This window comes from Rousettus aegyptiacus, unplaced genomic scaffold (assembly GCF_014176215.1).
Source record: "Rousettus aegyptiacus isolate mRouAeg1 unplaced genomic scaffold, mRouAeg1.p scaffold_m13_p_2, whole genome shotgun sequence".
Lineage (NCBI taxonomy): Eukaryota > Metazoa > Chordata > Mammalia > Chiroptera > Pteropodidae > Rousettus > Rousettus aegyptiacus.
The window spans coordinates 26863438-26883145 of NW_023416295.1; the positions used below are offsets into that span (position 1 = coordinate 26863438).

The window sequence follows — 19708 nt, forward strand, 5'->3', positions numbered from 1 at the left end:
ATAAGGAGCATGTATTGCTTTTGTAATAAGAAAAAAAAGCAATTAAAATCTTCTTTATTTTGAAGAAAAATATCCAAACTATAAGCTGACTAATAAGTGACCTCCTAAAGCACAAAGCGTTTGCACACTGTGCTGGGTCTGTATCATACTCCTAAGGCAACCCCAACAGGGAATGAAAAATCTCTCCATTCCTCCCTGCCAAGAAGGGCATCAAACATGGCAGTGTGATCTCCACATCAGTAGTAGAAAAATAAACAAGTGGTTCAGGGATGGCCACGGCCCGGGTAGCTCACCTTTCTTGCCCTAGTTTCTGGGAGAGGCACTTGAGGTACAGGGATGGTAAGCTGGAGGATCGCTCAAGCAGAGACACATCTGCTTTGCACAGGCTCCAGAGGATGTCAGCTTCTCGGTGAACCAGGCAGGGCCCAAGTTGCCTTGGCTTGGATTCCACATTCTTCACTGCTGGCCCATCTATCTCCAGGATACTGCAGTCCTCCAGGTGGCTGTCTAACACCACATAGTTCTGAATAAAAAATAGCTTTGGCTTTCCTAAGAGAGAAGGGCATGCATCTCCCATGAACATCCTCCTAATGTGATCCAAAGGGAACCCTGAGCAAGTCTGATCCACACCAAACACGCTCTCGGAGTTCCCTCGGCTCACCAGGACACACACGAAGCTGTCGTAGTTTTGGTGTTGAGGCATACAGGCAATTTTGCGAAGAGTCTGAATTATACTGTTCATGCTCTGATATGAGAAACACTTGACGTCATAGCCCAGCGAAGTGAAGGTGTCGCGAAGAATCTCTGAGGGGCCGGGGGAGAGAAAAAAAGGATCTTTCTTAAAATAACAGACAAGTACATAGGAATGGATATATCCGCAGATCCGAACAGTTGTAGAAAAGGGTGGCATGTGTCATGAGTTCCCTTACCTCCACCTGCTGCGGACTGATATGGAGGTCCCTAAGATACAAGTTGTGAGCATTTCCAGATGTTCCAGTTCTTCTCATGACCTGCTTCCCAGGGTAACCTCCACCTAAGCAGTGGGAACCCTCGGCCAAGATTACCTACAGTCCCCCCAAAGGTTCTTCTCCTAGCTTCCAGGAATTCTGGATTGACTAATTTTTTAATTCTCCTTCACTGGAGAAATAATAGCCTCCTGAATTGTTTTATTTATTAGCAAAGACAGACATCTTTTTCTTCCTCATTCAGAGCTCCCATTCTTTTCAGCCACCCATTAAGTTTATTCTCCTCGTCTGAGGGGTGCCTTCAGTTTTTAGTTCCTTTTGGGGGCAGAAAAACTGTTCTGTCCTGAGCCCAGAGGCTGAGCAAGCACCTCCTCATTGTAGTTATCACACAAACTATTAGACTATTAACTTCTCTAGGTTTGGTTCAATGTCTCATGTTTACGTGCCCACCTCTCCCCTTCCCCTGGGGTATGGTGTTCCAGAAGTATACCACTGCATTCGCCCTAAACCGAATGACACGATAGTAACTAGAACAGGTGTCACTTCCCTATGGGAACATAGAGGTCCCATCTCCTACCAGTTTAGGCATCACAGAAAAGTACCAAGGGGAGATACATAACCGAAGTTACCACATAACTGTTTACTACAAATTTTCAATTCTCTACACTAAATGGGAACAATTTGTAGTCTGGATAGTCACAAATAATTCAAAGACTCGCGACTTCGACCAGTAATTTCCACCTTCTTGTCCTGCAAACTTTACCAACCACTAACAAACTATAAAAATGAAAAAGCAAGTAATCACAATTTCTCTTCTGGGCTCTTGGCAGGAAATAGGAAAAAGATGAAAAGTAGGAAAAACAAATACAGCCTTGGGTAAACAAACGGCTGGAATAACAGCCACTGGGCAAAGAAGAGCTAGCCTGAGTGCTCTGAATTTAATTCGCCCAGCCTACGAACAGTATCTGGACACATTCACATAAGGTCTAGTAGAACTTTCCACTCAGGAGAGCCGGGTTTAACTGTGGTCCACATCCTACTAGATAAGGCACTTATAAATATGTCCATGAATTCTCTGACACTTCCCCCTTAAATAGATAGAGAGTAATTCCCTCCCCTTGAATCAGAACCACACGTGGTAACTCATTTTTAATGAACGGAATGGGGCAGAAGGGATACTACGTGATTTCCAAAGCTGAATCCCAAAAAGGATCCAGCTCCCTCCTGGCTCTTTCTCTTTTGAACTGCCTGCCCTGAGGGGAGCCAGCTGTCAGGTCCTGAGAACACTCCAGCAGTCCCATGGAGAAGCCCACATGAAAAACGGAGGCCTTGCACCAACTTCCCAGCCACGTGAGTGAGCCCTGGGAGAAGATCCTCTAATCCCACATGAGCCTTCGAACAACTCCAGCTGACATCTGACCACTATCTCCTGAGAGACTCTGGGCCAGAACAGCCCAGCTAAGCAACTTGTAAATGCCCGACCCACAGACACTATGAGAGATATAAATATATTAGTATCGTTCTTTTAAGCCACTAAATTTTGGAGTGATTTGTACACATTATTAGATAAATAATTCACCAGATAAGCCTTTTGCCTCCTCCTGTCAGGAAAAAGGAATGATAATGACCATGACTGTAGCCAAGCTAGTTACTTTTCTCCTCTGTCTGGCCCACATTACTTGTAATTGAAAAAATGAATTGTATATCACAACATAATGAAGAGATAAATAAGGGGCCAATCTCCTTAAAACCCTATGACAAAAAAAGTATCATCCAGGAAATGAACGACATGGCACACAGGTCGTTGATACCCTGTTACATAACTTACTTATTCCCATAGGATCTCAATGTAGCAAAAAAAGGCCTAGTATTTCTGCCCCTCATTGTACCCTCCCTCCCACCTCGGCCATCACCTGTGAGGGTGTGGGCAAGGCTTTAGTACCCAGTACCGAGGTCAGGTTGAAACCTGGACTGTATAATGAAATAACCTGGACTAGGAGCCCAGTTCCATCACTGTTTTATTCCAAATGCTTCCTTTCAGAATTTACATGTCTCCAATCATGAAGTATTCTCTCCTCTAGGGGGCAGAAACAAACAGGGAAACACTAGCCTCAAAGCTTGCTGTTTATCTCAGAATGATTCACTTTCCTCAAAATCCTTTCTTCACTGATAGATTTCCTCCCTTATCAAAGTCCTTGAAAGAAAGCCCCAGCCTGTCTTTCCATGCTGATAACGCAGGGACAAAAGCTGTCCTGTGCCTTCCATCTCTTTCCTTTATCTGGGCTCCCTGTAGGTTCCTGCTGGAGCAGCAGCTGTCACGCGGCAGTGAGCAGACAGCTGCATGGTACAGGGTTAAAGAAGAACCAGTCTTGGAATCACAAGATCTGAGTTTAAGTCCTGGCTCTTCATCCTATTTGCTGGGTCTGAACTTTGCCTGGTCCTGAAAGAGAAGTAACCTACACCAGCAGAGAGGCTAAAAAGGGGATGGGAATCTGAGGTCTGGGGCAGGAAGTCCTTACCTAATAAAACAGAAAAAAGACTAAAGCTGGAGGTGAAGACAAAAACCATATAGGTCCCCAATGCCAAGAATAGGTCAATAAGAATATCAGAACTGGATGGGCCTTAGCATCTGGCAACATAGTCACTCAAGAGACACAGCCTGAAGTCATCACAGGCGATGTCTCCCATTAATATCACAGCTTTCCTCTACCAGATGGTGAGGTGGTGTGGCAACCGATGTTAGCTGGCAACTGCAACTATCTTGGGCCAACAAGAACACAGACATAGCCCAGTCTAATTTACAGGATCAAGGGGGTGCTAACGGTGTGACTTCGAACAAGTTACAGCCTTGTTCATTCATCTATAAAATGGAATTAATACTAATGCCTATACTATGTTCTTCAAAAGGTGGCTGTAAGGATCCAGTGAGGTTTCTGTCAAGATACTTTGCACACTTTGAATGCTTATAAATATAATAATGTAAAGAAAACAAAGGCAGCCATTTCAAATCACAAACCACAGAGCACGTAGTACATCTCTCATGGAATCTACTTCCTTAGAATCCAGAAAGAGGTCTTCATATCCTAAACTAAAATGGGCCGAGAGCAATCAGACTGTTTCTCACATAGCACAGTAACTTCCTTGTCCTTTCCTGCAAATAGGGGAAGAAAAACGTGGGTGCTGAGTGTAGAAAATAAAACTTCTATGAACTGTAGACATCTCATTCTACTCATACCAGAAACTCCACTCCAGACCTAGCTCTATTTTTGTATACTTTAACTGTTGTTTGACAACCAGCTTACTGAACTGATGGGGGTTTTCCTCTGCCTGGTATTTAGGGACTGTTAGTAAAGGGTCAGCACCACCTGCAAAGCATCTTCATGAACTATTTCTGGCTTTCACAACTCCTGTTGCTCTTTTAGAAGGGGAAGTTCACTTATTCAAGATTTACAAGGGAAATGTGCAGTATTTGCTAGAACGATTGAAGTCAGCCTGGTTAAAAAGTACAGAAAAGCCTTCAAACTTTGCAGAAAGACCTAGAGAGAAAAAGGAGAGGAAGAAACACTTCCTTTTAAAATCTGCAAACATCATCTAGTCAGAGGTCTACAACCCAGCCAGACCTTTAGGTCAAGGCCCAGGGTTCATCTATCTGTAATGTGAGGTATTCAATTCTCATTTTCTAATAAGATCAAAAGTTGTCAGGGCACCATGAATCAGGCCTAGCTTTGTGAGGTCACTGACACAGAAGAAGTAACACCAGAACTTATTTTTCAATTCTACCAAACTGATAATTAGCCACAAGTCCTTAAGCCTCTACGTCTGCTCCGAAAAGAGGTTACTGACCTCTATAAGGATTCTTTTCAAGTTAACCAGGCAAGAGACAAAGGAAACCACACACAATCGCTCTAGATGAAGGTCCTCATGCTGCTCAGTTAGAAATGAAAAGTGATGTACTTAATTAAAAGCTACTATCAACCAAAGCAGGATTCCAGGCCTGGAGCCCTCGATGAAAAATCACCGGGAGGGGAGTTGGGAAAATGAAGAGCTGGACGCCTAGAGAGAGAGAGCACGCGTGAGGAGACTGTGCCTTCCACTTAATACTGATTAACAGTCTCCTGCTGCTCTCAGTCTCAGCTGGGCATATAATGGATTCAGGACCAGTCAGCTGATAAAAGCTGCAACACAGTAGGACTAAACTGAGCTGTGTTGTTTCTTACCTGTCAATTGGCCACCTGAGCCCAAGTGTATAAGTGGCTTCAAGCCCAGATTTCCTTCTGTTCTCAGAGGCAGGAAGGGCTTGAGTTATGGAAGCAGACATACCATAGAGATAAGTAATTAAACATGTTATTTCACTTATCTAGATTCTTCTCATTCTTTATTGATGCACCACCAGTGATTAATTCTGTTTGAGACAGACATCCAGCAACAATAAGCAAAAGAATCAATTCGGATCCAAACAATCAATGGTGACACACAAGTGACACAGACTCAGGCCAACGACCAAAGTACAGGGTGACAGAACTAAGTGACACATTGCCTCTAAGTGAACATACATTTATCATATTTTTAATGTCCTCTATGTCTATCTCGGTGAAATGATGGGGTATCTGATAATATCAAAGCCAAAAAAACTTCCATTTTAAATCTCCCTCTGGGTCCCAGGACTCCTGCTTACCATAGCATCCAGCATGGAAAGACAAGACTAAAGCTCATCAACTTTCAAAAATTATGCCTTTGTGCCTGACACAATGCTGTATGTTCCCTAACCCCTCTTTCGGTTTCCTTCTGACACACAGCTAGACTAAATTCCTTGTCTGCTGCAGTTAGACTGGGCCACATGACTGAGTTCTGACCAAAAGAATGCCGGTGGAAATGATGCATATCACTTTGGTTCCTAAAATCTTTTGTGGGATCTTCCACACACTTCCTTCATCTATCAGCCAGATGCAGAAGGTCTGGTGGGAAATCCCAAGGCCTCGGGTAGTGAAACTAATGTAGAGAGGGGGCGAGAGAACTAAATGTTAAATCAAGGTATATTCAGAGCCCGCAATGTGTTTCCGCAAGATGGCAGGAAACCTACCAACAAACCATTTACCCAAATAAGGGAAAACAGGAAAACAGTCTTTAAGCAGGAAAACAGAGTCTTTAAGTTCATGTAAGGAGATTGCAATAATACAATTATTCATTCCCTACAGGCAAAGATCATGGGGAACTTTTAGACCAAAGGCTAGCATGACTTTTATGCCACATACCCTTATTTTCACTCTGCATGCCCATACCATCAAAGAAAAATAGGTAAACAAAGTCTTTAAGCTGTAATTCATAGAAACTAAAGAATGATATATAAACTGAATTCCCCAGACACTGGGAGTCTTTGTCTCTGTCCCTCTCATTGTCTTTTCTGTTTCTCTGACCCTTCAGGCTCTCTCCCTCTTTGCATCTGCAAGGAGACCATGTTCTTCTGTCTATGGTGCATTATCCCTTCTCTAATAAAGTTTTCTTTTGTTTCTAACTCTGGCATGCCCTTGAATTTTTTCCTTCGTACAGTCTCTCTCTCTCCCTTCTCGCCTCCCTCTCTCTCTCAATCTCTCTCTCGCTGTGCAGGGCTTGAACGCCGCCTCACCCCCCAAAATTTGCTCTATCTTACATCAAAGCCACTGAAGGACCACATGGAATAAAACTCCCCGTAGCCCAAGCCACACCAGACATGAGTAACACGAGTGAGAAAATCTCCTTCATTGTTTGAAACCACGGGTTTTGGCATTGTTTTTTTACAGAAGCAAGCGCTGATCTGATAAATACAGCTTGCCCGTGCCGTGATCTCACTGTGGGGGCATCAGTTAATCTGCAGCATCCACACCAACCTGTGTCATTGCCGATGCAATCAATTATCAGGCAGATTCCTAAGGGCTTGCTCTGCATCCTGTATCTCTCTTCTGTTATGTGCTGGAAAAGAAAGTAGGGATCGTTAAAGACTTCATACTGCTGTTTTCACAAGGTCCCGTCCATGTATCATTTTTTCTTTCGGATTTCCTTAAACATCCCTTTGGCAGGTGAGTTACTCAATAAACACATCACAATTGACATTTCCCATTAATATCAAATTTTTCCTCTGTTCGAGTAAGACAACAAGCTATTTCAGTTTTTATTTAGTCTTAATGAAAATTGCAGTCTCCTTACATGTGTCTTAGCTTTGCAGGATAATTTGAAAAAGAGAGAGAAGATGGATCATACTTTTCCTCAGTCACTCGAGGTTGTACAAGTCATACCTCTCCAAACCAGTACAAAAGGAGACCTGCTATTGCCTCTCCTTATGAAGAAGTGGTTTCAGGCTAAGAAAAAGCCAGAATAGGTCAAAGTGCCACTGCTTACTTATTTATCTGTTATATAATCACTCAGCTGAAAGGAGTGCCACTTTGGAATTCTCCTGCGTTTCAAAGTTCACTAATGAAATCTACTTCAACATTTTTCTCTTTGCAACATCCAAGGTTCCCTTTTAGAAGAGTTCTCAGAATAGCACTCTCAAAATTCTATTGTTGTCGCTAAAAATTCTTAATAACTATTTTTAAAGAAGTCAGTGTTCTCCACAGATACTAGGCATACAATGCAATACAAAATCAGATCAATTATTCTGTACCTGAGGCAAAAATGCTCCTGATTCTTGAATGGATGTTTTCTCAGGTTCTCCTGGGGGATGAGAGAGTAATCATTTACAAAGCTGAAGCCCACTCCCATGCTGGCTGTATTTCTTTACATCACAACTGTTCTCTTCTCCTATTTTCTTCTCCCTATTAGCTCTTCTTTCCTCAGCTATATTCAGTCCCACGGTTCCAACTTCACACTGAAAAACCTAACTGATAAGGAAACCTAAGTCCCTGTGCTAAACAGAGGCCATGTAGAAAAACTGTTTAAATAGCATGTGGAAGAAGGCTCTCCCTTGCTCTTCTCCAGGTGAGGACCAGATGCCTAGTGAGTTTTTCACCTGAGAGAGTCTAATGACCTCACCACCCAACTTTATCAACAGCTTTCCTGCTTGTGCTAAAACTATGGACAACGCTCAGAGAGAACGGCCTTAGAGACTGAACAGATGGCCCTGTTTGTTTGTTTAGTTCAGTGATACTGGGGGATCATAAAATAAAATGTCAATGGCTAGATAGAGGACAGTGAGCTTAGCAAATGTATATGAGCTTAATGCACACTTCATTAGATAAAAATGACTTTCCTAGCTCTGAGAGGTAGACCAACAACCAGTTTCAAAGCCATAAACGGCTCGTTCAAACCTTAGCACCATCATCGACCAGCTCTGTGATCTTGGGCAAGTTTCTTCCCAAAGTCTCAGGATTTTATTTTGTTTTCTAATCTCTAAGAGGTACATACTAATATCTACTTTTTAAGATTGTTGCAAAAATGAAAAGTAATGTCTAAAGACAAACAAAGAAAATGCCAGTATTGGTATGATTTGGGGGAAATGAGTACTTTCAAATGCTAATGCTGCATAAATTGAAACTATCTTTTTAAAGTACAACTAGCAAAGTTGGTGAGCTTTAAACCAACATTCTGCTTCTAGGAGTTTATTCTAAGGAAATGATAGAGCAAGTGTTCGAAAATGTCAAGGATATCTACTGAATGACTGTTTATAATGGCCCCAAACTAAAAAGAACCTAAAAGTCTACCATATGAAATGAGTTAAATAAATTATGGTACATATAATGGAATACTATGCAATGTTAAAAAGGATAAGAGACATCTTTATGTAGTTGACATAAAAAGATTTTCCCTTTAAATATCTCTCAGATATTTCTCACCACCTCACCAGTGTTTAACCCCATTTCCCATTTGCCCGGAGAATACTCGATTGGCAGTGTTGTGGCTGCAGCGTTTACCCCGAGATAACTCGCAGATTACAATCTTAACTTTACCCTCAAAGTTTGCCACAAAATATCTCGCTTTTATTATTATTTTCTCATCGCTCTAGTATATCAGTAGTCTTTGGAAGCAAATGACATCATTCTATTTATAGCATTCTGGTTTTCGTAGTGGTATTTCCATTTATCAAATATAGTAGTTCCTAATTGCTGAAAATGTCAAATCCTAGAAAATGCAGCATCCCTATGCGTGATATTAACATCATTCCAGAACAGTTTTAGCTGAAGATTCATTTGATGAATCCAATTTATATATACATTTCTGTTACATTAGCGTTAGAGATAAGTTGTTTAGAAATAACTCCAAGAATAGTTTTTATATTTTATTTTCACATTGCAAACCGGTCAGATTTGCTGCAGCCTCAAAGAGTGCGTTTAAGTAAAATTAACACTAGCAGTGGGCTGACAATTTTTTCTAAACAAGAAATGTGTCTCTTCAGAGAGTAAACGGCTTCTAAGTAGCTTTTGCTGGAGAGTGGAATTTTAGGTGGGGAAGGACAGGAATGAGCTGCACCATCTGGTTAATGTGGGCAAAATGCTTCTCAGTTTCCAGATTCACACAGACAGCATACAGACTGTCACACAAAGAAAGCTTTCATCAGGCCACTACCCTACTCACAATGTTCACGATCCCAGCTGCACACAGGACAAAGTCCAAGCTCCTTAGGTAAGATGGGAGTCCTCCCTACCTGCCTATCAACCCCTGCCTCCAGGAGTTCTGAAGTACCATCACCTCCACTGCAGTGTGAGACTGATTCTCAGCCCTCAATTCAAAGAGGACTCAAGACAAGCACAAGAAATAACACTTTTTAAAAATGCTGGGATCAAGTGCTGTTTTAATAGAGATGAAAGAGACCATATGGGTTGAAATGACAGGTTTATTACTGTATTTTTTCCTTCTTTTTAGAGGAGGGGGATGCCACCTGTAGAGTATCTAGATTTATCCACTCACTCACTCACTCACTAAGAGTATGTAGGCTTTAAAACAAGATCCTAGTAACCTTTCTTCTTCCTGCTGCTAGCCATTTGGTTTAACATGGCTCTTTATCATGGCTAGATTAATGTTTAACATGGGCTGGTTATTGTTCCATTTCAGGTAAAATGTCACATCTTACAAATATAGCCAAGATGATGAAACTGCCAAAGTAAGAGGTGTTTAAATTCAAATAAATAAATTCAGTAGATAACTGGAAATGCCAATGAGTACATATTAAGAGTTTAACTGCATTTTAATTTGTGAGCTTAATTAGAATGTAAAGATAGAGGAAATGGCCAACTCTAAAAGGCAACATTTTGAACTGGAATTATCAAGTATTTATTAAAAAAATGAATATAAAGAGAAGTCAGTCTTAGATGGATCTAATAGATCTTTTTAGAGAATTTTACTCCAAAGCGGCAAAATACATTCTTCTCAAATGCATATGGAACACTCTCCAGAACAGAGCACAGGTTTGGACACAAAACAAGTCTCAATAAATTTAAAAAGACTGAAATCATATCAATCGTCCTCTCTGATTACAATGGTATGAAACCAGAAATCAACTACAGGAAAAAAACTGGAAAATACACAAACACATGGAGGCTAAATGACATGCTACTAAGCAATGAATGGGTAATCAATGACATCAAGGAAGAAATCAAAAGATACCTAGAGACAAATGAAAATGAAAACACAACTCAAAATCTATGGGACATGGCAAAAACAGTCCTAAGAGAGAAATGCAGAGTAATACAGGCCTGCCTCAAGAAACAAGGAAAAGCTCAAATAATCTAATCTTAAACTTAAAAGAAGCAGAAAAAGAACAGCGAACAAAGCCCAAAATAAATAGAAGGAAGGAAATAATAAAAATCAGAGTGGAAATAAATGAAACAGAGTCTAGAAAAACAATACAAAAGATTAATGAAACCAAGAGCTGGTTCTTTGAAAGGATAAACAAAATGACAGACCCTTAACCAGACTCATCAAAGAAAAAAGAGAGAGGACTCAAATAAATAAAATCAGAAATGAAAGAGGAGAAATAACAATGAACTCTGCAGAAATACAAAAAATCATAAGAAAATACTACAAGCAATTATATACCAACAAATTGGACAATCTGGAAGAAATGGACACATTCCTAGAAACATACACTCTCCCAAGACTGAGTCAAGAATAAACAGAAAATCTTAACTGATCGATTACCACCAATGAAACAGAATCAGTAATCAAAAACCTCCCAAAAAATTCACCTATGAAGCCACATGGATTTTACCAAACAGTCAAAGAAGAATCAACACCTATTCTTCTAAAACTATTCCAAAAATTTCAAGAAGAGGGAAGGCTCCCTAATTCCTTTTATAAAGCCACCATTACCTTGATTCTAAAACCAAACAGAGACATTACAAAAAAGAAAACTATAGGCCAATATCTCTTGTGAACATTCATGCAAAAATCCTCAACAAAATATTAGCAAACCGAATTTAGCGATACATTAAAAACATCATATACCATGACCAAATTAAATCTATTCCTGGGATGCAAGTTTGGTACAATATCTGTGAATCAATTAATGTGATACACCACATTACAAATCAAAAGATAAAAACCATATGATCATATTGATAGATGCAGAAAAAACATACGACAAAATCCAGCATCCATTTTTGATAAAAACTCAGCAAAGGAATAGCGGGAACGTACCTCAACATAACAAAGGCCATATATGACAAACCTATAGCTAATATCATACTCAATGGAGTAAGGCTAAAAGCATTTTCCTTAAGATCAGGAAGACAAGGATGCCCACTTTCACTACTCCTCTTCAACATTGTATTGGAAGTCTTAGCCACAGCAATAAGACAAGAAAGAAAAATAAAAGGTATCTGAATTGGAAAGGAAGAAGTAAAACTCTCATTATTTGCCAATGACATGATACTATATAGAGAGAACTCTAAAGATTCCACCAAAAACTGTTAGAACTGATCAATGAATTCAATAAAGTAGCAGGTTACAAAATAAATACTCAGAAGTCAGTGGCATTTTTATACACCAATGATGAACTTTCAGAAAGAGAAATGAAGAAAACAATCGCATTTACTATTGCATCGAAAACAAATCAAATTAACCAAGGAGGTAAAAAGCCTGTTTTCAGAAAATTATAAGTCATTGAAAAAAGAAACTGAAGAAGATACAAACAAATGGAAGCATATATGGTGCTCATGGGTAGGAAGAATCAACATTACTAAAATGGCCATACTACCCAAAGCAATCTACAGATTCATTGCAATCCCTATCAAAATACCAATGGCATTTTTCAGAAAGCTGGAACAAATAATCCTAACATTTATATGGAACCATAAAAGACCCCGAATAGCTATGGCAATCTTGAAAAAAAGAACAAAGTTGGAGGTATCACACTAACTGATATCAAACTATACTACAAGGTTACAGTAATCAAAACAGCATGGTACTGGCACAAAAACAGATACACTGATCAATGGAACAGGATAGAAAGCCCGGAAATAAATCCACGCCTATACACTCACTTAATATATGACAAAGGAGGCAAGAATATACAATGGGGTAGAGACAGTTTCTTCAATAAATGCTATTGGTAAAATTAGACAGATACATGCAAAAGAAGGAAACTACGCCATCTTCTTAACACCGTATATGAGAACAGACTCAAAACGAATTAACAACTTAAATGTAAGACCTGAAACCATAAAAATCCTAGAAGAAAACATAAGCAGTAAACGCTCTGATATTGCTAACAGTAATTTCCTTTAGAATATATCTCACTGGGCGAGGGAAACAGAAGAAAAAAAAATTAAAAATGAGACTACATCAAACTAAAAAGTTTTTGTATAGCAAAAGAAATCATCAACAAAACAAAAAGACAACAGATGACTGGATAAAGAAGTTATGGTCTATATATACAATGGAATATTACTCAGCCATTTAAAAGAATGAAATCCTACCATTTGCAATGATATGGATAGACCTAGAGGTTATTATGCTGAGTGAAATAAGTCAGACAGAGAAAGACATACATCATGTGATTGCACTTATATGTTGAATCTAAGGAACAAAAAGAACGAACTAATCAAAAATAGACTCACAAATATAGAGGATAATCTGGTGACAAACAGAGGGGAAGTGGGTTGGGGAGCTGAGAGAATGGGGTGAAGGGTTAAAGAAGTACAAATTAGTAGTTGATAGATGGTCACAGGGATGGGGATCACGACACAGGGAATGCAATTAGCATTAATGTATTGGCTAGGTAGAGAGCCAAAGGAGAGAAAGAGCAATTAGGGGTATCATTTTATAAACTATATAAATGTCTAACCAACGTACTATATACTTGAAACTAATAAAATAAAAGATTTTTTTAAAGAATCAATTGAAACAAAAAAAAGAGAGAAGTTGGTCTTACTTTTAATGTCAAATGGTTTCACCATGAGTCTTTGTTCTTTACTTCTCCCATTCTGGAGCTTCAAATATAAAGAATAAGGTCACACTCCCTGTTAGTTTTTTCAGTCACATTATATTACACCTCTTTAAATATCTCATTAGGTTTCTTACCCAGGAAAAAATAAAAATATCACATTCACTGTTAAAATATCTAAAGAAGAATAGCAAGAACCATTTACTCCATAAATTCTATATTCCATAAAAGAACAAGGCAATACTTCTTTCAAAAATTGAAAATACAATAAATGTGTATATATGCTAAACTAGCATATTAGAATGTTTCAAAACAACTCAATAAAATCAGAGGTTATGGCAGAGTTACTATAAGAGCTCCAAGACAGAACAAGCTGTTGGAACATGCAGTTGACCTTCAACTTGATCCTTTAACACAGAGGCAATGAACTTGTACCTGACACTTACTAGCTACGTAACCTCAAGCAAGTTACTTAACCTTTATATATTTGTTTCTTTATCTTCAAAATGAGGATAATAATAGTACCTACCTTATAAAAGTTTTGTGAAGATTAAATGTACACAAAGCACTGAGCACAGTGCCTACTACATGAAAGTACTGAATAATTGTCTAGTTATTGTTTTTCTATAATTGCCTAGCTATATATAAGCTACAAGTGGGCCTGATTCTTGATAACAGCTACCACTTCTAAGGGCTGCAGTGGGATTAATCAGAAAATGAAAGATTAAACCAACCCTTCCTCTTCTCAGATGACAGGTCCTGTGTAAGGTACACATACCACATACTGTGAACCATCTGATACGCTCAGCTTTCAAATGACAGTTCTCCTCTGAAGCTATCCTAGCCAAAAGAGAGAAGTAGACTGTTCATAAGCTGTGTCTGTAGCTAAGTCTGTATGTCTAAATTAAAGAAAAACATGTAAGTTGCTTTTATCACTAATACCAGTGACTTAGCCACAGGCTGATATTAATAAGACAAAAGTTCAGACCCCACATAGATGTGCATTCACTTTTATATACTATTAAAGACATATCACATCAAATCAAAGCTAGATTTAAAAAGCATGATATTGCAGGGTCATACGACATTGTTATTTTGTAACATGCTGGTATCATATGTCATTTAATGCCACCATAATTTTTAAAGTACTTTTGCAGCCCTGTACCAGTTCATGTCCAGGTATTCAGCTCCTAAATCTTGTGAGAAATTCACTAAATTCATTTTCCATAGTGCCTGCTTACTAAATGAATGAATGATCAGGGTCACAGATTAATATAGCAAATTTACGGAAAAGTTTACACACAGAGCATGTGGGTTCCCAATAGGGTACATAGACTATAAATAGAATTACTTTCATTAACAAAACAGGAAGACAATAGTAAAAGTATGGCAGGCTTTTAACTAAGATTGACAATATAATTCATATTAGATAGACAATAGCAGCGAAAGCTCTGAAAATCTGAATCTGCATTCTAAATCAGTTTTGTCTCATGATTTGGTATCACTGAGATTCAGATGGACAAAAGAAAGTATAGTCGATTCTTGAAAAATGACATGTATCTAAGCTATAGCATGCCATGGTATAGAGGAAGGAGCGGGGACTAGGCCTAATTCTGGTGATAGCTGGAGGTGGGCACTCATTTCATGTTCTTTAGGTCTGTTTCCTTATTTGTTCAATGAGGGGGTTGGACAGTATAATCCTTAACATCTATTTTACCTCTGAAATTCTATTGCTCAGTGGTATCTTTTACAGCTCATGTTACTCATGAAACTATTTATAACATAAGGGTAGTTAATATTTTCATCACAGGCTTTTATGAAAGCATTTATAATTTAACTATGAAACTGCACTGTGGTCTAGGTCCTCACTTCAAATTCCATATATCCTACTATGGGAATGAGGATGAGATTACACTAACATTATTAACTTCTCAAGATAAAAAATTAACCCAAGAATAATCCTGAAAATACTTTACATCATCCACTTACACAACAACCAGAAGTGTCTACATGATATTTATCTTCACAAATCATTAACATCTCTCAAAAACAAAAACACTTCACTGAAATCATTAAAATAAGCTCAATAAAAAGCAAATGCCCAGAGAGGTAAGTGCAAAGATATTTATTTTGAAGTATTATTTGCAGTAATAAAATACTGGAAACAATATAAATACACATATACAAGAAAAGGCAAAACACATCATTATACATCTAGAATGTAGAACCATGTGCAATGATTAAAAACAATGATTAATAAGTAGAGTCAGTTTCATAGGATTCATATGGAATAATTTCCAAGAATTCTCAGATCAGGACAATAAGAATAATGTACTAGCATCTGTACATAATAAAAAACAACAATGAAATATGATATGTACATATCATATCTGGGGAAAGGAACTAGAATACAAAGAAACATACTTTAAAAATCTCTTTAATATGTTTTTAACTTTTATGTCCATGGGCATGTCCTACTTAATTTTTATTTAAAAAGCTAAATTTTCAAAGGAACAAATGAACATTGAAAAACGTTCAAGCATATATGTAATACAGAAGCAAAAAATAAGAAAAAAAGACTAGAAAAGAATATAACAAGATATTAATTAACAGTAGTTATCTTTAGGTGGTAGAATAGAGACGATCTGTTTTCCCTCTAGTATAGTCTTCTGTATTTTCTAAATTATATCAATGAACATATGTTGGCTTTGTAATCATGAGAGGTTACACATATTTTAAAAACAAATGCATTTTTATCACAATTTTTTCTGATATTACATAAGGTATATTGTGTGAGAATGTGTATATGTTACTCAAAGTTCTGAAGCTGTTTCATGCTGGGATTTCATACATTTGCTCCAGACTCACCCTTAAGTTATATGAAGTATCCTTAAAACTCAAGTTTGGGAGAGATGCCTTGTGAGCGTTTATATAACTTGTTCCTGCTCCTTGAGCTGTAAGGAGAAGAGAGGTTTTGAGTTAAGGTTTACCAATTATTATTAAATGAATCTTGAACAAAGGCTTAGTCCACAGTCAATCATCATCTTTCAAAATACCCTAAACTTTCCAGCCACCTTACTTAATTCAAAATATCAGATCAGATGACTCTTTCGCGGTATCATTAAGAATGAACTAAAAATTCCATTCTTGTACTCGATCTTTTGTCAGTCATTCAGGTGTGTGTGTGGGATGGGGGCATGTCTGTAGATCACTGGGTCTTATCCATGCCCTTCAGACTGCGACTCTGGTGTCAGTGGACTGCTAACAGAGCCCAAGCTGAGGACGGGTCTAAAAGGCAATGGGGCAGGGAGGGCACATATGACAAGGCCAATCTGAATCTGGTCCCCTTTATGGAGGGAGAGGTTATCAGCTTAAAAGATGCCCTTTTCCATGAGAAGCTTTTGTGAAACTCAGAACACAAGCAGGGTCACTGTAGAACCCCAGTGACAGGATACCACCCAGAGGTGGATGGATGGTAGTCAGGCCAAACACTGGAGCGAGGCAGTTTTTATACTCAAAGGCCCCAAATGTCCACAGCACCTCCACCTGGTCCAGAAAATGTGGGTGCAGACTCTTTCTTAAAGGTAAGAGTGTTAACAAAGGCTTGGTGGCATGTTGCAGAGGGCCAAGATTCTGTGATTGTGGGGGTGGGATGGTGAAGTCAGCAGATCTGGGATATGAAGGATATAAAGAGATATGATCTCTAATCACAAGCTAGTGGGGGCTGTGAACATTCAGGTTCCATTCCATCCACCCACCCAACAAATAAATCTTTACCAACCAGACCTATTATGCACAGGGTACTTTCCTTAGGCCACCGAGAAGCCAAAGTTCTACTTACTAGATTGCTTGTATTTCTGGATTTTTGTCTTCAGGTCTATCCTGTGGATGTTCTTTAAGCATTTTTCTAATAAATCCAGTTGATCTGGAGCAACCAGATTTAGTTTCTCCAATTCTATCACAAGATCCAAGAAACTCTAAGAGAGCCACCAACAAGAAACAAATGTCAGTAGGGCTGACAATTAAGCACTAAATGCAAACCTCAGGTTGTGTGATGTATAACAAGAAAAGGTAACAAGAGGAGCCCCTTCAGACCTTCAAGTGATCCTAAACCAGACTTCTCTATTTTACAGTCCCTCCAAGGCCAGCAGCGAATTACATTCTTGGATTTTACTCAGCAAAGAGATAGTGGTAAGTGTTTTGGTGGCCAACCTATACCTAGGTTGTGGATGGACGCAAGGGCCATTTTGTACCATCAAGAAGTATGGTGAGAGAGCAGAACTAGAAAGATAATAAAACTCTTCTGAGTTTATTCTCTTCCCAAAAGTCAGGCTGACATTATACTAAAAAATTCTAAGGGCTTTCCTGAAAAAAGAAGAGAAAAAGTAGCTGGGGAAAGTTTTCACTAGAAAACTCCCAATGATACAGTTTTGAAGGTCCTAAAACATTGTAATCAATGCTGGACATTCCAACCCATTTTGACTCAGATGGTATAAGAAGGCAAAATTACAAGGTTAGGACATTTTGCTAGTCATCAAACTTAACCTCAGGGATTGTGAAATAACTATATTTCAGAAACAGGTATTGCTTTTGGTTTTATTTTCCTTCTGTTTCACATTTGGTTACTTAAGTGCTATCTTTATTTTTAAACATAATAATCATAATTAAATCTATGTAAATGATTAGGAGATACATCGATTAGGGGAACACCAAAAAAAGGATTTCCGTTTTTTCATTTCTCTTTCCACTTTGCATTTGATGTTGGGCCATACAGTCACCCTGTATGCCCAAATTTCACAAACTACAATCATTGAGAAACATGAGGAAATTCTCAAGCAATGACTTACCAAAGTCCTTAGGGGCGAGTCCTTTAAGGACATATAGTCATATACCAGGAACCCGAGCTCTTCCTGGCCTGTCCTTAGGTCAGCAGTACCATACAAGGTCAGCTGGAATTTAGACACTTTTCCAGCAATCAAAACCTCCCTGAGGTCTTTGCCTCTACCTAGTTTCCAACCCCAAATCTCTACTTCTGCCATTCCCTGAACACACATCAGTCACAAGGACATCCCCACACTTCATCTCCACATGCAGCCTAATGACTGCCCCCTGACCTTGAGCTAGCTGAGAAGAAACAGATGGCAGTAGGAGAGCAAGATGCGAGTGGATTAGCACTTCCCACCTGTTTCTACTCAGCACGAGCAAATGGAACTGCCTAACCCTTCCACATGATTTGTCAAACTAGGGAGAAAAACCAATGTATAAGCCAAACCTATGAATTTTACACAAAGGATAAATACGAGGATGAGAGAAACACTAAGGGCCACACCAGGAGATATCACCATATTTCCTCTGTAGTCATAAACCAATTTTCTTCCCATCAATGCTATTATGAAAACAACCCACACTCTTCTCAGTTCCTGCCTTCACCCCCAGCTTGGGCCTCCCTGCTCAAGTGCCTGCTTCCTTCTCTTCATGCCATAGAGAGCATCCTCTGACTTCTGATAGGCTCTTGGGAACATGAATCAAGAAAAAGAAAACTCACCTTATCCTTGGCTATTTTGCCTCGACCCATATAATCCCTCATGAGAAAAAGTAATGAGGACATATCAGATTTATCCAAATCTTCACCAATCTCAGTCATCAGCACCCTGTTAAAAAGACAAGTTTCTTCAGTAAATTCAGATACCAGTCCCAGTGAGAACACCAAGAGCTTATTCCTCCTCTATGCCAATAATTGGTTAAAAGGCTAGTTCTTGCCCCCATTTGAATGTGTCCCAGCCATAAGACAGAAAGCCAATATCACCCCAGGAAGATGTCTTAAGGAAACTCAAGAAGGAAACTCACCTTTTCCCAAGGTTTCAATGAAAGATAGTACCCCTCTTTCTATCTAACGGCTCTAAAAATAACTCAGAGAATAAAAACTTCCCTAAAGAATCCCCTAGCTTCCCCAAGAGTTATAATAAAATAAGTGAGGAACCTAAATGACTAAGATGAAGACAGAAATAGAATTCAAAGTGATTTTGTCTTCTCTGTTTAATAAGCTTCCAGGTGATGCTGATGCTGATCTAGGGACCATACTCTGAGTCGCAAGATTCTAAAGCAAAGAAACACCCAAGATATCCTGGCCCACTGCAGAACTCAAAAGGTAAAAGACATCTAGAGCCTGGGGATTGTGACAGTAGATGTCTTGGTCTAGAAAGCCCCCCTTGAGTCAGTCTCCTCTGCTCTAGTTTGTCACTTCATTGAGATTTCCCAGGACACCTCATGGTAAGCATTATTACCTTGAAACTGTTACCAATGCATAGAGGGCCGCTTTCCCAATTAGTGCTGAGGATGGAAGAATCTTCATTCATTTTGCTCTAGCCCTTCCCAAACACCTGGCATATGC

At 38.9% G+C, this 19708-nt stretch overlaps 1 protein-coding gene across 8 annotated transcripts in view; it reads right to left on the bottom strand.

Annotated features, from left to right (window-relative positions):
• Positions 1 to 19708, bottom strand: part of CFLAR (CASP8 and FADD like apoptosis regulator) — a 45072-nt gene that overhangs the window by 12864 nt on the left and 12500 nt on the right. For 6 of the 8 annotated variants that reach the window (XR_001595156.2, XM_016131087.2, XM_016131088.2 and 3 more), the window contains 7 exons: positions 18863 to 18968; positions 17159 to 17294; positions 16186 to 16271; positions 13306 to 13363; positions 7603 to 7652; positions 6830 to 6911; positions 294 to 804 (listed from right to left, as the gene is read on the bottom strand). Coding sequence is in view for 7 of the 8 variants with exons in the window: in XM_016131087.2 (XP_015986573.2) it covers positions 294 to 804; positions 6830 to 6911; positions 7603 to 7652; positions 13306 to 13363; positions 16186 to 16271; positions 17159 to 17294; positions 18863 to 18968 (1029 nt within the window). In the remaining variant the exon portion in view is untranslated. Of the gene's footprint in view, positions 1 to 293; positions 805 to 6829; positions 6912 to 7145; positions 7569 to 7602; positions 7653 to 13305; positions 13364 to 14051; positions 14158 to 16185; positions 16272 to 17158; positions 17295 to 18862; positions 18969 to 19708 lie in introns of those variants that run through there. The other 2 variants (XM_016131091.2, XM_016131092.2) reach the window with 2 other exon arrangements.